The 19,232-nt window shown below is 37.4% G+C and overlaps 1 protein-coding gene across 5 annotated transcripts in view; it reads right to left on the bottom strand.

Annotated features, from left to right (window-relative positions):
* The window catches only part of AFAP1 (actin filament associated protein 1), a 231,405-nt gene that overhangs the window by 100,308 nt on the left and 111,865 nt on the right, over nt 1-19,232 (bottom strand). For all 5 annotated transcript variants that reach the window (XM_007496781.3, XM_001364753.4, XM_056802392.1 and 2 more), the window contains 2 exons: nt 18,701-18,912; nt 8,233-8,412 (listed from right to left, as the gene is read on the bottom strand). In XM_007496781.3, the coding sequence (XP_007496843.1) occupies nt 8,233-8,412; nt 18,701-18,912 (392 nt within the window). The remainder of the gene's footprint in view (nt 1-8,232; nt 8,413-18,700; nt 18,913-19,232) is intronic.

Below are 19,232 nucleotides of genomic sequence, written 5' to 3'. Positions count from 1 at the left end.
TTGCCATATCCTGAGATCTCCAAGCGTCAGTTTCCTCATCTGTAAATTGAGGGGACTGAACTAAATGACTCCAAAGTCCCTTTAAGCTTTAAAGGTCTTCAGTTTTTACAGAATAACTGTGTTCATCACTGTGTAGAGAGCAGTGGAATTGGGCAAGAGGAAGAATACAGGAAAAGAATACATTTCTGTCACCTGAAGGTTCATAGCATGGTAAGGGCAATGGGAAAAAGAAGGAAAGAAAGAGAGAAAGGGAGAAAAGGAAGGAAAGAAGGAAGGAAGGAAGGAAGGAAGGAAGGAAGGAAGGAAGGAAGGAAGGAAGGAAGGAAGGAAGGAAGCAAGGAAGCAAGGAAGCAAGGGAGAAAAGAAGGAAGGAAGCAAGGAAGCAAGGAGAAAGAAAGACAACAGAATAATTAGTGTATAACACAAAGACCTCATAAGCAGAACTTATGTGAGCCAACTATAACAATTATGGGAAAGAAGAGAGATCAAATTATGGAAGGACTTACTTCTAAGAGGTTTTTAGTAAAAGATGGAATGTGGATGATGCAAAAGGTTAGGGTAAGCAAAAGCCAGCAGCCAGCTCTCTTTTACAGCAGATAAGGTATATTGTAGAGAGTAGCAAAGTCTCAACCCTTATTCTGATGCTATCTGTAGAATTCTTGGGCAAGTTAATTGACTTCTCAGACTCTCAGTTTCCTCATCCATCAACTGGGAATAATCATTCTGCATAATCTCCCTCACAGGATTGTTTTGAAAAAGGCACTTTGTCAACCATAAAGCCCTATGATATGAGAGCTTTTATTAGTTTTACCATAAATCATGTCTAGGAGTTTCCTGTATGTCAAAAAGGAAATGGAAACCAAACAATGTTCTTCCATTAGCCAGATTTGTTGGTCTTTTCCCGTACAGCATTAATAATCTGACGGATATGTGTCTAAAACCAGAATAAAAGTAGATAGAACAGTAGAAAAGGCCAATTCATTAAGAATTTCACAATCAGTTAAATGAGTTGTGAAATATGCTTGGGAATTTGAAATTCAGTGTGATATTGCCATTATGCTCAGATTTGGAGGCAGAACTACTCTACTACTAACTCTACAACTTATCTACATGGTCTTGAGCCAACTCATCACCTCTCTGAGTTTCAGTATTTATATATTTAAAATGAGATAAACTGGACTAAATGATCTCTAATGTCCTTTCTAGCTCTGCATTCTAGGATAATGCCTGATCCTTATTATGTCATCTCCACTCTCTTTCTTTGATATTGTTATCCTCATTTTAGTTGTGACCCCATTTAGGGCTATTTTGGCTAAGATACTATAGTGGTTTATCATTTCCTTCTCCAGTTTAATTTACAGATGAAGAAACTGAGGCAAAAAAGATTAATCTTCCTGACTCCAGGTCCAGCACTCTATCCAAACTCTAAGTTTGTGCCACCTCGCTGTCCCAAATCCTTCTTACTATCACAAAAAGGCCTGGGTCCAATCTCCTAGGTCCAGCTAGGCAAATCCACTCAGAAGAAATCTCTCAATAGAAGATCATTCATCTTTTGTTTGCAAAATTCTAGGGATGGGAGACCTCATTACTTTTTGTAGGCATCCTACATTGCTCTGAATATTTCAGGTGGTTAATGAACATCTTTTCATTTGAATAAAATTAAATTAATCAAGCTACAATTTGGCTTTGTGTAATATCTACCTACTGTTGCTCATTTTATCCTTTAGGGCCAAGGAATACAAGTCTGATCTTTCTCTATCTGACAGTTAGCCAATCAGCCAATCCTTCATCCCAGTACCATAGGCTCTAGGTTCTCTAGGTTCCTTTTACCTGGTATAATTTTCAGTCATACATACCATGTTCCCAATTAATTACAGAACTACAAATAAAACGTACTTATCTCAAGTCATTGGTACTTTTTATTGCATTCAGCAAACACTAATGAATCTTTCAAGAAATCAAGGCCTGATTATAATTGCATTTGACATATTATTATTATCATTACTAAAATTTTTATGGTTATTATACCTGTCTCTGCTTAACCTAAATCCTTAAAGTCCTCTGTTAAGCCTTCTTTAACTATTCTGGTCCCAAGGGATCTCTCTTCCTTTTTTCCTATATCACTCACATTGTGAATCATATCACTTAAATAGTCTTATGTGGTTTTTGAATTATGATGCTTATGAAAAATTTAATAAAAATTAGATTCCTTAAACATCATTTTGCATTGATCTTGGATTTTCTCAAAGAGCAAATGGACATAGGCACAGAAGGGTTCTCAGAAATCATGTGATTCAAAACACTTATTTCATAGGGGAAAAACAGAAGCCAAGCAGAGGAAATGACTTGTCCAAGGCTACTGAAGCATAAGTAGCAGTCAGGTCTTCTGAGTAAAATGTTATTGCTTTTTCAATGATATTATGTTAATTCTCTAAAATTATAGGTATTTTTGATTGTGTAGCTTTATGATAAAGAAGGGAAAGGGGTGAAAATTATTGTGATAGAATCATGGAATATAAAAACAACATCTAGAACCACCACGTTATGTTACTGATGAAGAAGCAGTCCAAGCAAGAAGGGACTGGCCCAAGGTCACAAATCTAATTAGTGGCCCAACAAGCTCAGTCTAGTACCTTCCCATTGCATCATGGAACACCACAAGGATCAGAGTATGGCTGTTTTCAATAAATCTTTTTTTGCAGGCTGCCATTGATTAATTTCAGAATTTCAAGGTTTGAAAAACTTTTTTTTTATTCTTTTACTATTCATACAAATGTCAGTTCACAAAACAAGAACCTTAAAAGAATAGATAAGAAGATAGAGGTTATATTCTTTTTCTTTCTTTTTTTTATAATTCTTACCTTCCCTCTTAGAATAATTAATGCTTAATAAAATGATTTTAACTTTTTTTGTATCCCCCATCATACAAAACAATGTCTGCCCATAGTACATGCTTAATAGATGCATTTACTTTATTCTATTAATATCCTCAATTGCCAGCACAATATCTCACACATAGTAGGTGAAATCAATTGGTCAATCTACATAGTAGATACTTTAAAAATTATCAATTACCGGGTTAAATTAAGTGCTTTTTCATCATTAAAGTATGATATAAATGTCATTTATTATTACAACAAGCAGCTTAAAGAGGATGGGCAGATGACCTTGAAGCCAAGAAAAAATGGGTTTGATTCTCACATATGACTGTGTGGTCCTGGGGAAGTGACTTCATCTCTTAGGAGTATAAGCAATTCTTTTAGAATATGAGTTGCAGAGAAGGTGCCAGCCTGTGTTGGTAGAGGGAATTTATTCAAATAAGAGTTCCCTATACCAGTGAAAGTGGACAACAAGATGGCGCCATAGTGGATAGAGTATTGGGCCTAGACTCAGGAAGACTCATCTTCCTGAGTTCAAAATCAGACTCAGATACTTACTATATGACCCTGTAAAGTAACTTAATCCTGTTTGACTCAGTTTCCTCATCTGTGAAATGAGCTGGAGAAGAAAATGGCAAACCACTCCAATATCTTTGTCAAGAAAACCCACAATGGGGTCACAATCAGACAGAACTGAAAATGACTGAACACCAACAACAATGACTGTGTTATTGTATGAAGTCACTGATTCAATCCCTATCCAGTCCCTATATACTGTTTGGCGTCAATTATGCCATTAGGTTGTTATTTATGTATTTTCTAAAAAATACATAAAAATAGCATGGTGCTTTGTATACAACTGGCATCCACTGAACTGGAACAATGGTTTTTATTTTTTTAATTATATTATAAGGCTTAATGTTTCTCTAAATAAATTAGACTTTGACTTAATGGAACTTTCAATTAACTAAAATTCTATTTCCTTCACAATATCCTTTCAGGCAGAGCCATAATTGGAGTGGGGTGACAAACCCATGGAGGGCAATGAAATCTAGAGTGTAGATAAAACTTATTTCTACCTGCTAAAGGAGAACAAGTGAACTTAGTATCTGATTAGCCAGAATAATTAATTAAAATAGGAAGCTGCTTTATGCATATAGTTTATTATTTCCTCCTGGATCACGTATTATGGAGGAAACTCAGTCTATTGCCCAGTTGGCCTTGCTGTATGTCCCAAGGTCTTTTCCCATCTCCCACTGAATTAGTCCTAAAAAGCTGGTGGGAAGGAGTTTTTTGTAGTACTTGCCCCATTCTTATTTTATATACCTGCGTATTTACATTTTGTCTCTCTCCTCTTTGGAATAAAAGCTTCTGGGAGGGGAAGAGGCTGATGCTGCCTTTCTTTTCACCACCAGGGCTTAGCATAGTACTTGGCACACAGTAAATCCTTAATAATATACAGAGTACATAGAAGATAATCTGAAAAGGAAAGGCATAAGTAGCTCGAGAAACTAGCAAACGCTTCCTGCAGGAGGTAGAATCTGGATCTTGAAGGAAGTTAGGGAAACCAAGTATAACAATGAAAATTCCTTTTTAACTCTGAAATTTGCAATTAAGAAAAACATTTCACATAATAACAAAAGAGAAAGAAGACAGTTTAAGTCCTAAATCTATGACTTACTATGCTACTGTAGTAAAATGACTGGACCTCAAAATGAAAGGACTTTTTGGCCCTTCTGGGAAGCCAGGAGCACAGTATATAGTGCTGGACTGGAGTCAGGAAGACTCATCTTTTGGTGTTCAAATCCAATCTCAGATACTTGCTAGTTGTGTGAACCTGGGCAAGTCACTTACTCCGATTTGCCTCAGTTTGCTCACCTGTAAAATGAGCTGCAGAAGGAAATAGCAAACCAGTCCAATATTTTTGCCAAAAAATCCTCAAATTGGGTCTTAGAAAGTCAGACATGAGTGAAAATACTGAACAACAACAAAACATCCTGCCCAGCCAAGTCCAGTACTCTTCCTCCCTCTACCATCTAGTTATCTGGTAATAGAAGCTATTTATAGTATCATTACAAAGCTAGAATTAGGGCTGGAAAAGGTCTTGGAGCTCCCCTTTCATTTCAAAAATGAAGAAATAGAGGTTTAGGATCAAGAGCACTCTGCCCTCATAGTGCACATTAAAACAAGATGGCAAAATCCACTGAAATTCCTTAGAAAGGTAAAATAATTTGTTCCTTCTTCAGAAGGATTAAAAAAATGGAAAAGAACATTCTTAGAAATCATTAATACTCATTCAGAAATTTGTTCAACATCCTACAATTAGTACTGTGCCTGAGGCCTATAATAAACTCTCATCTGGGGAGCTAAAAAGAGAAAAACTTCTTCCCTGGGGAATAAGGCCGTAAGGCTTTTTCTTAAGTTTTCTCTTCAAGTCTTTGGGTTAATGCTATTTAAGTCACAAGGCTTCATGATCCAATAGAAGAACATTCTATTAGTTTATTTGTTTTTTTATTAAACCCATTATATATTTAGCAAGCTAGTACTTGGGTGAGTGAAAAATGATTAAAAAAAAGATGGATTGGACTTTAAATAAATTATAGGGGTGAACGAAATTGGTCTATAGCTCAATAAAGTGAAGAGAGGCTACTTTTGGAATCAGAAAGACTTGGGTTCCAATCCTACTTCTGACACAAAAGTCTGTGCAATAATAACCAAGACACATAAATTCTCTAAGGCTTGTAAAATGGGGATCAGTGGCTCATGTTACCCTGAGCTTCAAAATGAAAGAATTCTATTCTCCATTCTAGCTATAAATTCAATGATGTTCTAATGTCACTTGGCACCTCTTCGTCAGAAAGGCTGTTGAGTCTCAAATGAGATATCCATTTTTGGCTCTGTTGTTATTAGATAAAATACAAATTTATCACGTAGGAATCTCAAGTGTTTGGAAATCTGATTCTAACATACCTGTCCTGGTTTATTTTACCACATTCCCCTTCACATAGGCTCATTTCTAGTCAGGCTTCTGCAGGGTAGCAGTTGCCATAACCTATTGATTCTTCCTCCTAAATTAGATCCCTCACTTTTGATCCATTTCATCTCTGCTCCATCTCTTTCCTTATTCAGATCCTACAAGATCAAAACAGGTGACTATCATGGAAGCTTTCAACTGCTAATGTTGGCTTTTTTCCCCCATCTATGCCCATTTGTCCCTCCTTCGACAGCCTGGTGGACCCCCATTCTTAGGGTCTCACTATATTGGGGCTACACTTAGTGTGGATACCCAATTAGATTTAGTCTTAATGTAACTCAAAACTCCTGAACTTAAGAGAACCACCAGCCTTCACTTCCCCTAAGAACAAGCCTGACAGGAATTCCTAGTATTCCTGGCTCCATGCTATCCCCCTTTCCAATTTATTCTTCACAATGCTTCCCAAGGGCACCTTTAAAAAAAAGACATCGCTCTTTGATAACCTGATACCTCTGCTCAAAAACCTTCCATGGCTCTCTATAACCTACATAAAATGGAATATACTCTTTATTAGAGCATTAGAGTAGAGGTCCTCCCTGATGTAACTCCATCCTGCCTTCCATGACTCTATCTCATGTTCTTTAGTCTTTTCAATTTTGTCCAACTCCTCATGACTCTATCTGAGATTTTTTTGGCAAAAATACTAAAGTGATTTGCCAATTCTTTCACCAGTTCATTTTACAGGTGAGAAAACTGAAGCAAATAAGGTCACACAGCTAGTAAGTGTTCAAGACCATATTTGAATTCAGAAAGGTGAGTCTCCCTGGCTCCAGGTCTAGTGTTCTATCCACTGTACCACCCAGCCTGCCCCAATCTTATCTCGTGTTATTTCTCTTTTATTTAGTCTATATTTCAGGCAAGTGGAGCTATTTTCTAACCACCAAAAACTATGGCTCCCCATTATCTATACCAATTCAGACACTCAGGAGGTGGGTATAAATGACCTATCATATCCCTTCCAGTTTCTAAACAGATGATCATGTGTTCCTCTCTCAGTAGGATAAAAAATTAGCTATTATAGGGCAGCTAGGTGGATCAATGGAGAGAGAGCCAAGCATGGACATGGAATGTCCTGGGCTCAAATCTGGTGTCAGACACTTTCTAGTTGTTTGACCCTAAGCAAATAATTTAATCCCAATTGCCTAGCCTTTTCTGGTCTTCTGCTTTGGAATTTTGGTATTAATTCTAAGACAGAAGGTAAGAGTTAAAAAAAAATTTAACCAATCACACAATATGTGGTCACACTATGTGGCAAATAAGGACTTTCAGGTACGAAATGTTCATATATTTGATGGCAACAAGCAGAGAAACCTGAAAAAGGGGGCAACTACAAACATACCTACCTGGCTTTAGCTGCATTTTTTCTTTCATTTTAATGGAAATGCTTGATTCTTAACACCTTAGTTTATTTTTAAGCTCAGTCACATTTATATTTGTCTCTTAATCTAGACTAATAGGAATGATGGAATAGTATTCATATATTTTGAAGGTGAGGAAGAAGGAAGGAAGGGATAAAAGGGGAAAAAAAGGGTAGGGAGAAAAATAGAGATTCCAGATCAATTAAGTGCCTTCACATATAAATATCTCTGACAATATCAGAAGGTAAAGCTATCCCAGTGATGGTGAATATTTTGGAGACTGAGTGCCCAAACTGCAATCATCATGCTGCACGTGAGCCCCCAACCTTACCCTAGAGAGGGGAGGGAGGAAGTGCTCCCTTTGGGCTGCTGAGCAGAGGGGCAGGTGATGAGAGAAATGTCCTCAGGTACGTATGGAGAAAGGAAGGGGAGCAACTCCCTCTGGAACAAGTGCCATAAGTTTGCCAACACAGAGCTAGAGGACCAAAGGCTAAAAAGCACCCTGGACCCAAATAATACCTGGACTTTGGTCAGTAGTAATAATCCTTCTATTGGTTTAAAATCAAACCTTCCCTTCCCCCCCCCCCAATTATGTACCATCCTTGTTCCTGGAAAACAAGGTTCTTCCATAGAAGAACCCCTCCAAAAAACCAGAGGCCACCTTCTACTTGCTTAAAGGTTCTGAAATTAGCAGGGCAACCTCCAAAAGTTTCAGGGATGTCCTTTGCTCTTTATACAAGATATCCTAATTCCAGGATTAGATTTCCTAAGCACTTTGGGAGCAGAGACGGTCCTTTTTTCTCATTTCTATCTCTGGTGCTTAGCACTGAACCTGGCACAAAGTAGACAAATAGTAAATGTGAATCAAATTGAACATAAGTTAAATATAGTGTACACAGCATTAAATCTTGAGGAAGAGCATGAAAACTGTAATGTTTCTTAAGAAAACAGTCCATCTTACCTTGAGCCACTGCTCTGCTTGTTCTTTGCTCTGAACAGCTAGGACAAGGGCATCAGTGCCTTGATGTGTGATTTTCAGCTCATGCTTCTTCTTCTTGCTATCTTTGGGGATATAGGTGATGCTACATCCATGGAGTGGCAGTTCCATGTGAGGCTGCTGGTCCTTGGAACTTTTGTAGCACTGTATTGAATAAGAACCATACAACACAGGTTTTGATATTCTTTTAAGAAACATTGTAAAGCAGCACTGATAGGATAGTATAGAGGTCAGTCCCTTCTACTTAGAGATGAAGAAGCTAGTTGGCTTAGTAGATTGAGAAATAGCATTGGAGATGGGAGGTTGTGAGTTCAAATTTTACCTCGGACACTTCCTAGCTCTGTGACCCAAGGCAAGGTACTTACCCCTCATTGCCTAACCCTTAACCACTCTTCTGTTTTGGAACCAATAAAGAGTATTGGTTCTAAGATGTAAGGTAAGGATTTTAAATAAGAAGAACAAAAGAAAACTTGAGAAACAACATTGATGAGACACATACTTAGAACTGGGAAAAAAACTTAAAAGTCAATCCCTTCTTTCTTATAGATAAGGAAGTTGGGTGGAATGTTCTTCCTTATCAGCTCTGCCTTCCAACTTCTTTGGTTTCCTTCAAGTCTCAATTAAAATCCTAAGTTCTACAGGAAGACTCTTCCCAGTCCTCTTACTTCTGTTGACTATTTCTTATTTATTGGCTATGAAGTTTGGTGCATATTATCTCTGCCATTAGACTGCAAGCTCCTCAAAGGAAAGGATTATCTTTTCTTTTATTGGTCTCCCCAGTGCTTGGCACAATGCCTGGCACATAGTAGGAGTGTGATAAATGCTTATTGACTAACTGGCTAAGAACCTAAAGGCAGTATGGGAAATTAATACTGAATTGTGAAGTATTTTTTCCCCTTAAACTTCCCTAAAAGAAAGGGTCAAATAACCTGATTCTAAGATGAAGCTATACATGGTTCATCTCCCAGGCTATGAAAATGGGATAGCATCTCTTGTCTTTTTTTTTCCCCAAAACCTTTGCCTTCCACCTTAGAATCAATACTAAATATTGGTTCCAAGGCAGAAGAGTGGGAAGGGCTAGGCAATTGGGATTGAGTGACTTCTCCAGGGTCACACAGCTGGGAAGTGTCTGAGGCCAGATTTGAAGTCAGAACCTCCAGGCTTTAGCCCTGACTCTCAACCACTGAGACACCCAACTGCCCCTGGATCTTTTGTTTTATTAAGGAAAAGAGGATTAAGGGCATGGCTGACAAGCTATGGTGAACCCTGATTAAGAGAGGGCTAAGCAGCCTATGTTGAACTGACTTAAAGTAAGGTGGTCTGGCCATATGGCACCTTGTGCTAGGGTCTTTTGAGTTCCATTAAGGACACATCCCTCGTGTGATGAAGTAAAAAGGGAAGAGTTGAGCCTTCTAAGTCCACCTCCTCAGTGGCTATTTACCAATCAGAGATGTCTTGGGATGTGCAGGAGAGTGACTGAATGGTGAGCTCACATGGAGTATGAATTTCTCCTCCTTTTGCCGTTTTGGATTGTGAAGAAAGTCAACTGACCAGGTTAGGATGTCTTGACAAGTCAATTAATAAATAATTTTAAAATTAAGAAATATTGTCTTTTGGGGGCAGTTGGGTGGCTCAATAGACTGAGAGTAAGACCTAGAGACAGGAGGTCCTGGATTCAAATCTGACCTCAGGAATTCCCTAGCTGAGTGGCCCTGGGCAAGTCACTTGACCCCCATTGCCTAGCCCTTACCACTCTTCTGCCTTGGGACCAATACACAGAACTGATTCTAAGACAGAAGGCAAGGGTTGGAAAAAAAATACAATCTCTTGAGAATTTCAATCTCTGCTGCAGTAAATAGAAAAGCTGGAATTTGAACTGAGATCTTAATTTAGATTCAGTACTTTTCACTCTTCCTCACTGTATAAACTATGTAGTGTGGCATATTTCACTGATCTGCTTATTTCTTCTCTCCCATTTGACAAGAAGTTCCATGAGATTAGGGGTTCCATGAGATCAGGGCTCATGTTTTATCCCTCTAGCGCTGCCAGTTCCCAGCATAGTTCTACACAAAGTGGACCCTTAATATTTAAGTCAATGACTAAATAAATGATAAAACCAAGTAAGATGAAGAAGAGGTGATTCTCAAGGCATCTGGATAAGTAATTACTCAGCCTGGATATCCAAAGTAGAAGTTTATGCTGGAAAAGAGATTAGCAATTTAATGGGCATTGGGTATTTGTTCTTATGACACATTAGGAATTCTTTTCTAAATGCCTAAATCACTTGGGGGAGGGGAAACTGAGCGTACAGATAATTGAGGCAGGGTGACAGCAGAAAGAGCCCTGAATTTGGAGTCAGGAGACTGAGACTCAACCTCATCTCCATCACTAACTAGCTTTGGGAACCACAGCAAGGAGCTTAAATGCTCTGGGCTTCAGACAATCTCTACAGTTCCTTCCAAATTTAAATCCCATGATCCTAGAAGTCACATGGCTAGATCTGGTGATATTTGTTCAAACTAAGCCCAGACATATACAATGATAATGTATTTGGACTTACTATAATTCAGCATGAAATGGGGTCAAATTTGAGGCAGTCACAAAATTATATTGTGCCCACAGGAACTGGATTAAAATGTAAGAGGGAATTAATTGCCAGTATCAAAAATGAAAAGGGAGAATGCATCACCAATGAAGTGAAAATTAAAGCAATTGTTAGGAGGTATTTGACCCAATTTTATGTCGATATATCTGACAATATAACTGAAATGGGTGAATACTTACAAAAAATATATAAATTGTCCAGATAATAAAAGAGAAAATAGAATACCTAAAATATAATTGGGAAATGTATGACAAAACAAATAAAATACAACATAGACAATGTGAATTTGTGGTTTTCTAAGTCAATATGTAACCCATAGGAATGTTTCTTTTTGAGTGTACCACCACTGGTGTAGTGCATCTCAGAAGGGAGGCTTTAAAGTAAGGAGGTACTGGGGTCAAGTCCTACCTCTGATACATGCTGTACATGTGAATCCTAGTCAAATTACTTAATTTCTTGCTATCACTGGATGTTTTCTAAGAATATATGTTTCAGAGTAGGTGATGACCTGTCTTGGTAAAAAGGAGTTGCCTCATTGGGAGGTTCTTTATAATACTGAAATAACAAGTCCAGTCCAAAATAATAATTACAATAATTATAACAAAATATAGGAGATGGAGTCAGGGAAACCTGAGTTCAAATCCTGACTCATTGTTTGACCTGTGGCAATTGACTTGATCACTCACAGCCTCAGTTTCCTCATCTGTAAAATAGGAATAATGATAGCATCTACCTTACTGGCTTGTTGTTAAGAATCAAATGAGTTAGCATATCCAAAGCATTTTGCAAACCTTAAAGTGAAACATACAACAATGGGGAGAAGGATAATAATTTGAATAATTTTGATGAGGCAGAAGAAGGAATAAGGTCTTTGACTCTGCTGGTTCCTGGTGTTTTCTTGATCTATGCAACATATTAGACTGAAAGTCAGGAAAACCTGAGTTCAAATCTCAGAGACTTACTGTGTGATCTTTTAGCTTCCATTTGACTCAGTTTCTTTATCTGTAAAATGGAGAGAATAATGGCACCTGCCTCCTAGGGTTGTTGTTAAAATCAAATGAGATAAATAAATGAATGAATGAATAAATAAATAAGTAAATGAGCAAATAAATAAATGAGCAAATAAATGAATAAAATACATATGCACACATATATGTATATCTGTAAACATGCATGTATATATGTATATCTATGAACATATATGTATATATAAGCTATGATGATGATGATGATGATGATGATGATGACAGTATATGTGCCTGGCACAGAGGAAGTGCTTAATAAATACCTAATCACTCAAAACTAGTAAGGGAAGCTTAAGATTCTTCTACTTTTTGTAACCCTTAACAATTAGTAACAATTCTAAGCCAGAAGGGGAAAGCCTAGGCAAAGGGAGTTAAATGACTTGCCCAGGGTCACACGCAGATAGGAAGTGTCTGAGGTCAAGTTTGAATGCAGGTCCTCCTAATTCCAGATCTGGCACATTATCCATGGAGCCACTTAGCTGCCCCAAGCTTTTTCTCATGGTAGAGTAATATTGGGAGATGGGGGAGTGAGGGAAGAGCAGGAGAGTGGAAGACAATTCAGAAAAACAGAAGTAGCAAAGTAACATCTTTAAGCATGCCAGGGACATCATAGACAGAATGGCTGCTCAGAGATGATTTGGATTAGGAGAGCTCTGGGGTCTCTCAACGCTGAGATCCTGCAATTCCATATTTTTTCAAGAGAGAATGATCAGACATCACCAATGTGACACAAAGATAATAAATTTCCATTTCCATGTGGATCCACCATTACAGCATAGTAAGAGGATCACTATCCCAGATATCATAACCTAATGATGCTGTCACTAGCCAGTGTCTCTGAGCCATTTCCAGAATTTGGTATTTTTAGCAATCCACAGTTTGAGGGGCACTCAAAGTGCCATCTCTCAGTGACCTTATATATAACTGGAAATGAGCAAACCCTTCTCTCCCTGGCTCCAGGTAGGTTTTATTTGGCCCAGTTCTAGCCAACCCACTCCTTCTCCTTACTTTCACACAATGGATCCATAGAAAGAGCAAATAGAGGCTTTCAGCATGGTATCTTTCCTTGGCACCAGACTGAGTGGAATGCCACTGGTCCAGGGAAATTGGAAATACTTACACATAAGCTACAGAAATCTCTATGAATCATTTGTATACTTTATTTAAATAGAAGATCAAAATTATAAGCATTGATACTTCTAATAAAAATTTTCTGATACAAAAAATAATTGGCTAGAACTATACTTGCTAGACCAACAGATTTGCCATCAGAATGTTCAAGACATACTGAATCAGGGAAGTTTAAAGGCTAAGGCTATAGAGACAAAAGGTCCTGGCTTTAAATCTGGACTCAGATATCTCCTACCTCTGTAACCTTGTACCAAATTCCCTATCCCTACTTTGGAACCCATACTTAGTACTGATTCTAAGACAGAAGGTCAGGGGTTTAAAAAAAGATTGATACAACATCAAATCTCTTTTCCTTAAAGAGCCATTTTCTTTAAAACTTCTAGAGTTGCATCTTCATCTAAATGATTATGTTTGAACTACTTCATCACATGGGTAGATGGGGATATGATTGGGGATGTAGACTCTAAATGATCATCCTAGTGAAAATATTAATAATAATATGGAAATGGGTCTAGTTCAATGGCACATGTAAAACTCAGTGGAATTGCTCACTGGCTATGGGGGGGGGAGGGATGGAGTGGAGAACATAAATCATGTAACCATGGGAAAATATTCTAAAGTAACTAATTAAATAAAATTTTTCAATTCAAAAAAAATTTTAATTAAATTTAAAAAATTGGAAATTTAAAAAAGTAGAGAAAAGAATAAAAAATGAATGATTATGTTTGTATTCTCTTGAGGGGTTGCAAAAGGTTTTCATTAATTTTGACTGGCATGGTTATGAAAGATCACAATATTTTTTTCAACTTCAAAATTTGTTATAATTGATGGGTCTTTTCCTTTAAAAAAATATAGAATGATAAATAATCACTAGCAGATAGGTGTCTTACCAGGCTAAAATATTTTTGGTGAATATAAGAATGGGCTGGAAACAAAAGAGAGAAAATGAATGTTATACAGAAAGGAATCAGAAAAAAGCAATCTATTTTCAAACAACTGTAGAACCCTGTAGAGAGTATAAGATGTCAGGTTTCTACGAATACAGAAATTTAGCAATGCAAGGGGCCTTAGAAAAAATTATTAGAGCTCGAAGAGCTCTTCACACCCAGAAAAATGTCAGAGGTGGAAGGAATCTTAAAACACAAGGCAGCTGTAGAAAATTAGAGCTTGGTGGTATCTTTGAGATTATGACAATTCTAGTGGAACATCTTAGCTCACCAAGGAGGAAAAAGAGACTCAATATTTTAAAATAAATTATAAAATTCTAACAATTAATAAGAATGTGCTAATGTAAACTACAATTTACATTTTCATGTTAGAGTACAAAACAACCATAGCTGATACATTTAAACTAGATATCTGGCTAAATTTGAAAACCTCCCTTTTAAATTACATTTGATTTTGTTTTTTAATTGATAAGGAATTTAAAGATATTTATATAAACTTCCTTAAGTCTTCACGGGCAATTAATCAGACAGACAACAGATTTCATGTGAACATCCATTAAGTTTCTGTCCCCTCTCCCCCCCTGTTGCCTTTTTACTATTTATTTTTATAAATCCCCATGGCATCATACTGGCACAACTACACTTGGAAGCAATTCAGGCCACACATGTGGCAAAAATATGCATCCTTACTGTTTTAAAAAACTGAATAAGAAATTTAATTACAAGGAAAAGCAAAGACCTGATAAGTTTAGCATAACATTTTTAAAAGTATCTCATAATGAAAACTCAAACATTGAGATAAACAATTAATTCTTTACCTTACTGTCAAATGACTGTACCCTGGACCACTGTTTCCCTGTCTGTAAAAGAAGGGTTTGGTCTACATGATCTCTGAAGTCCCTTCCAGCTCTAAAATGCTATTCGGGATACTCATAACATCTAAGAATGACATACAAATTATGTTTAGATGAGATAAGAATTATTTTTCAAATCATAATTAGGGAAAAACAAATGCAAAGGCTTATTTTCAGATACTTTGATGCAGAGGGCTCAACTAGTCTTTAAAATTAGGTGCTCAAGAAAAGTCATCAGTAGTCTAAGGACTTGGTTTATTTGAGTAGGTGATGCAGTGGATAATGCACTGCACTAGGAAATCAGGAAGACTCATCTTCCTGAGTTCAAATCTAGGCAATTCACTTAATCCTATTTGTCTCAATTTCTTCATCTGTCAAATAAGGGGGAAAGAAAATGGCAAATCACTCCAATATCTTTGCCAAGAAAACCCCAAATCGAATCATAAAACACAGCATAAGATGCAACTGAAATGATTGAACAACAAAAAAGCTTTCTTCTGTGGAATGGTGAAGGATGCTCAGGCCATGGAGACTGAAGATTTACCACTGAACCTGGCTCTACCATGTATCAACAGGATTAAGAACTAGTCCCTTCATCTCTTTCAAGATCGATTTGTTCATCTCATAAATGGGAATAATTATATTTATCTAATTTATTTTTCACAAAGTGGGAGGAAGAAACTTTGCCAACTCTAAAGCACTAAGTAAATGTGGAAATAGGAGTTCTTCTTAAAGAAAACAGTATTTTGAACAAACCCCATATATCTTCCTTTCCATTTCCTTTCATTTTTTACTCTCTTACCCTCTCCCTGTCTAGAAAACTCAGCAGTTAGCTTTCAAAGGCAGAAAGGAATTTCCCTTCAGATCCTGTTCCTCTTCAAAGCCTCCAGGCACTTCATGCCCTGCTTGCATGACTTGGCATAGAAGAATACCATTGCTCATTTCAGAAGAGAACTCAGAAGTTCTCATTTTAGGCTTGTTAAAATAGAGTGCATTACCTCCCTTGCAGAGGTGCGGGACTATAGTCATGGTACATGGCATATATTTCCAGATGCAGTTCATGGCTTGGTTAGATTTTGAAATTCTTCTCCCCCCCCCCCCCATCATTAATATTATTACAAAGGGTGGTTCAGTGAATTTAAGTTGGAGAAGAGATTTATTCAGAAATGAAGATCAACAAGGGATGGTCCAATAAGAATAAGAAAAGAGAAAATAGCCAGGCATGGTATCTCACACCTATAATTCTAGCTACTGGGGATGCTAAGGCTGGCATATTGCTTGACCTAAGGAGTTTTGAGCTGCACTGGGTTATGCAAACTGGGTGTCTCCAAATGATTCAGCCCCTAGAAAGGATGGGGGGGGGGGGTACCAGTTTGCCTAGAGAAGGATGAACTGGTCCAGATGATAAATGGAACAAATCAATGCTCTCATGAAAATCAGTACTGGGATCAGGCCATGTGTAGCTCCTATATTTTTGAGCATTGACAAGGTAAGCCTCAACCTTGAAAGCAAGGGGGGAAATAGCATGTAATAATTCTGTTTCTGTGGAAAAATATGCATCATAGTGAAAATGGAAATGATAAATGACCCATCTCTCTAATCACTTTGAATTAGGAGTTCTTTCTTCAATCTGCTCATGATCTGGAATTTGTAAGGGTTTAGTTCAATAAGAATTCATTATAGGAGCAGCTAAGTGGCACAGCAGATAGAGTGCCAGGCCTGGAGGACTTGGGTTTGAATCTGATCTTAGACCCATCCTACCTGTGTGACCCTGGGCAAGTTATTTATCCCATTTCTCTAGCCCTTGCCCTTCTGTCTTAAGAGTTGTTACTAAGAAAAGAAGTAAGAGTTTTAAAAATAATATTAATTACTATTTTTTAGGCATGATGCCAAGTGCTAGGGACATAAAGACGCTGAGGCCTTTGGCCTCAAGGAGTTCACATGCTTTTGGAGGGGGCCTGGGAAAAGGAGGGAAGAGTCCAATGCTTTCCAAAGTTTTAGAGTCTAAAAAATTCCACAAAAGATGATAACCCTGGATCAACAGATCAAGAGCAATGGAAGGAAGATTCAGAGATGCAACACAGATTTAAGCTCAAAATAAGAGATTTTTTTTTTCTAACAACAAGAGCTATTCAAAAAGCTGTCTCAGGAAGTCATGGGTTCCACCTCACCAGACAACTTCAGGGAAGGATTAGAGAAAAACATCTCATCTGAAAAATGGAATGCATTCCTATACAGGATGGCCTCCAAAGGCCATTGGAACTCTGAGATTCTTCGTAATAGGACTTTGGGAGGTCATAAATTTGGAGAGGAAGTAGAGGAGTTAAATTTTGGATATGTTGAATTTGTGGGGAGGACATGGGACACAGAGAGAGCCATGAAGCACTGGTCTGGACATCATAAAAAAGGGCCTGATGTGGATGAGAGGCTGAAATAAAGATATACATTTGACTGTTATTGACCAGAGAGATGATCATCGAAGCCATCGATGCAATCATCAAATCAGGGAGCAGAGAGAAGAGAAAAAAGGTAAAGGAAAGGAACTTGAGAAGGTATCTATGCTGAGTCATAAGCAAAGAAAACAAGAAGGCGCAATCAAAAAAGTAGGGAGAGAAACATGATAAATAGTATAGTGTCATAAAAGGCAAAAGAGAAGAAAACTTCCAGAAGAGAATGGTCCATGGTGTTAAATGTCAGGAAAAAATGGTGAAGAAGGATGAGTACTGCCAAAGGCCAGTAGATTTGGCAATAACACATTGCTGAATCATGCTGGTTTGGAATAGCAATATCACATTGACAGAAACATACAAATATCCCCAAACCAAAGGCATTTGGAAAAAGATGAATAGTATTTAAGAAGCTGTGCTGTTGAGAACCACAATGATCTGAGAGGTGTATCTTCACATATCACAGAGCTGATTTTTTTAAACCCTTACCTTCTGTTTTAGAATTGATATTAAACATCCATTCCAAAGCAAAAGAGCAGTAAGGACTAGACGAATGAGATTAAGTAACTTGCTCAGTGTCACACAGCTAGGAAGGGTTGGCATCCAGATTTGAACCCAGGACCTCTCATCTCTAAATCTGGCTCTCTCTATCCACTATGCTACCTAGCTGCCCCCCAATATTTTTAAAAGGCAGATTTATAAAACTGATAGTGTTCATAGGGATTGGAAATGAAAAAGGATTCTTTTCTTTTTCCTATCAATAATAATTGCACTTTTAGGAAAGTAATTACCAGGGATAAAGAAAGTATTAAGAGTCTTAGGTTCTATGTTTTCCACTAACTGTGTGACCTTGGGTGACCTACTTCAAGTCTCTGGGCATACATACTCATCTGTAAAAGGAAGGGATCTGAGCAGATGATAATAGATGAAATTTATATAGCACTTTAAGATTCATAAGGAACTTTCTTCATAATTACTTTTGTACTGTAGCAGCCCAAATGTTAGTGTTCCAATTTTATGGATGAGAAAATCAAGGTGCAGAGAGGGGAAGAGAATGGTTCATGGTCACACATCTAATAAGAAGAAATGAAACCAGAAAGTTGCTTCAACTCCACTATAAAAAGATGAGTTCTATTCTTAATTTGTGATGCAGTCAGTTCTTAATGTTTGTTGAATCAACAGGAATGGAATTTAATTTAAAATCTAATTCAACAAGCAAAAGTTCAATTTGCACATAAATTTTGGGGCTTACTTGCATGAAATAGAGCTGTCGAGAAGTCATCCAATATCTCAACACCTTGATTTTCTCCGCCTTGTCAAAGTGAATATTGACTCTAAATATGCAAGCAATGGAAAGTGTGCCTGAATTTGGCTACATACTTGAGTAGATTTTACTTAAAACTATTCATTCTAATAGCCTTACCAGTAATTTGGTGTCCTTGATGACACAAAGCAGCTTGGTCCACTGTCCAAACCGTTTCTTCCTTAAGAGGAATGCACAGATTTTAGCATCTTTCACAAGGTCCATGGAGGCTTCATCTGATGGCCACTGGTGTCGTGTCTTCTTCCCTTTGCCATCTTCTTCTTCTTCATCATATGATTCATACGAGCTGCTCATGGCATCTGAATCATAATCTTTCAAGAAATAGCAAAATTAACCAGTTAAAATAAATTTCCATGAAGAAAGGCTACAAACCCCAAAAGGATTAGCAATATTATATATTATATTGCCACCTCTGCTAGTATAAATATCCTGTAAGTTTCATGAGGGCAGGAGCCAAATTTTATGGCATCACACCCTGCTTCTTACTTTCAGTGTACTACATGGTGTCCTACCTACATAAGTAAATATTTAATAAATATTTGTTGAATTGAATGATGAATTGGATCATATTTTGGACACTTATTGAACAGACTAGGAATTTTGAATGTAAAACAAATTTACAAAATTAGAG

Source organism: Monodelphis domestica, chromosome 6, assembly GCF_027887165.1.
Source record: "Monodelphis domestica isolate mMonDom1 chromosome 6, mMonDom1.pri, whole genome shotgun sequence".
Taxonomy (NCBI): Eukaryota; Metazoa; Chordata; class Mammalia; order Didelphimorphia; family Didelphidae; genus Monodelphis; species Monodelphis domestica.
The sequence above is the reverse complement of the archived record's forward strand: the minus strand, read 5'-3'. Positions and strand labels throughout refer to the sequence as shown.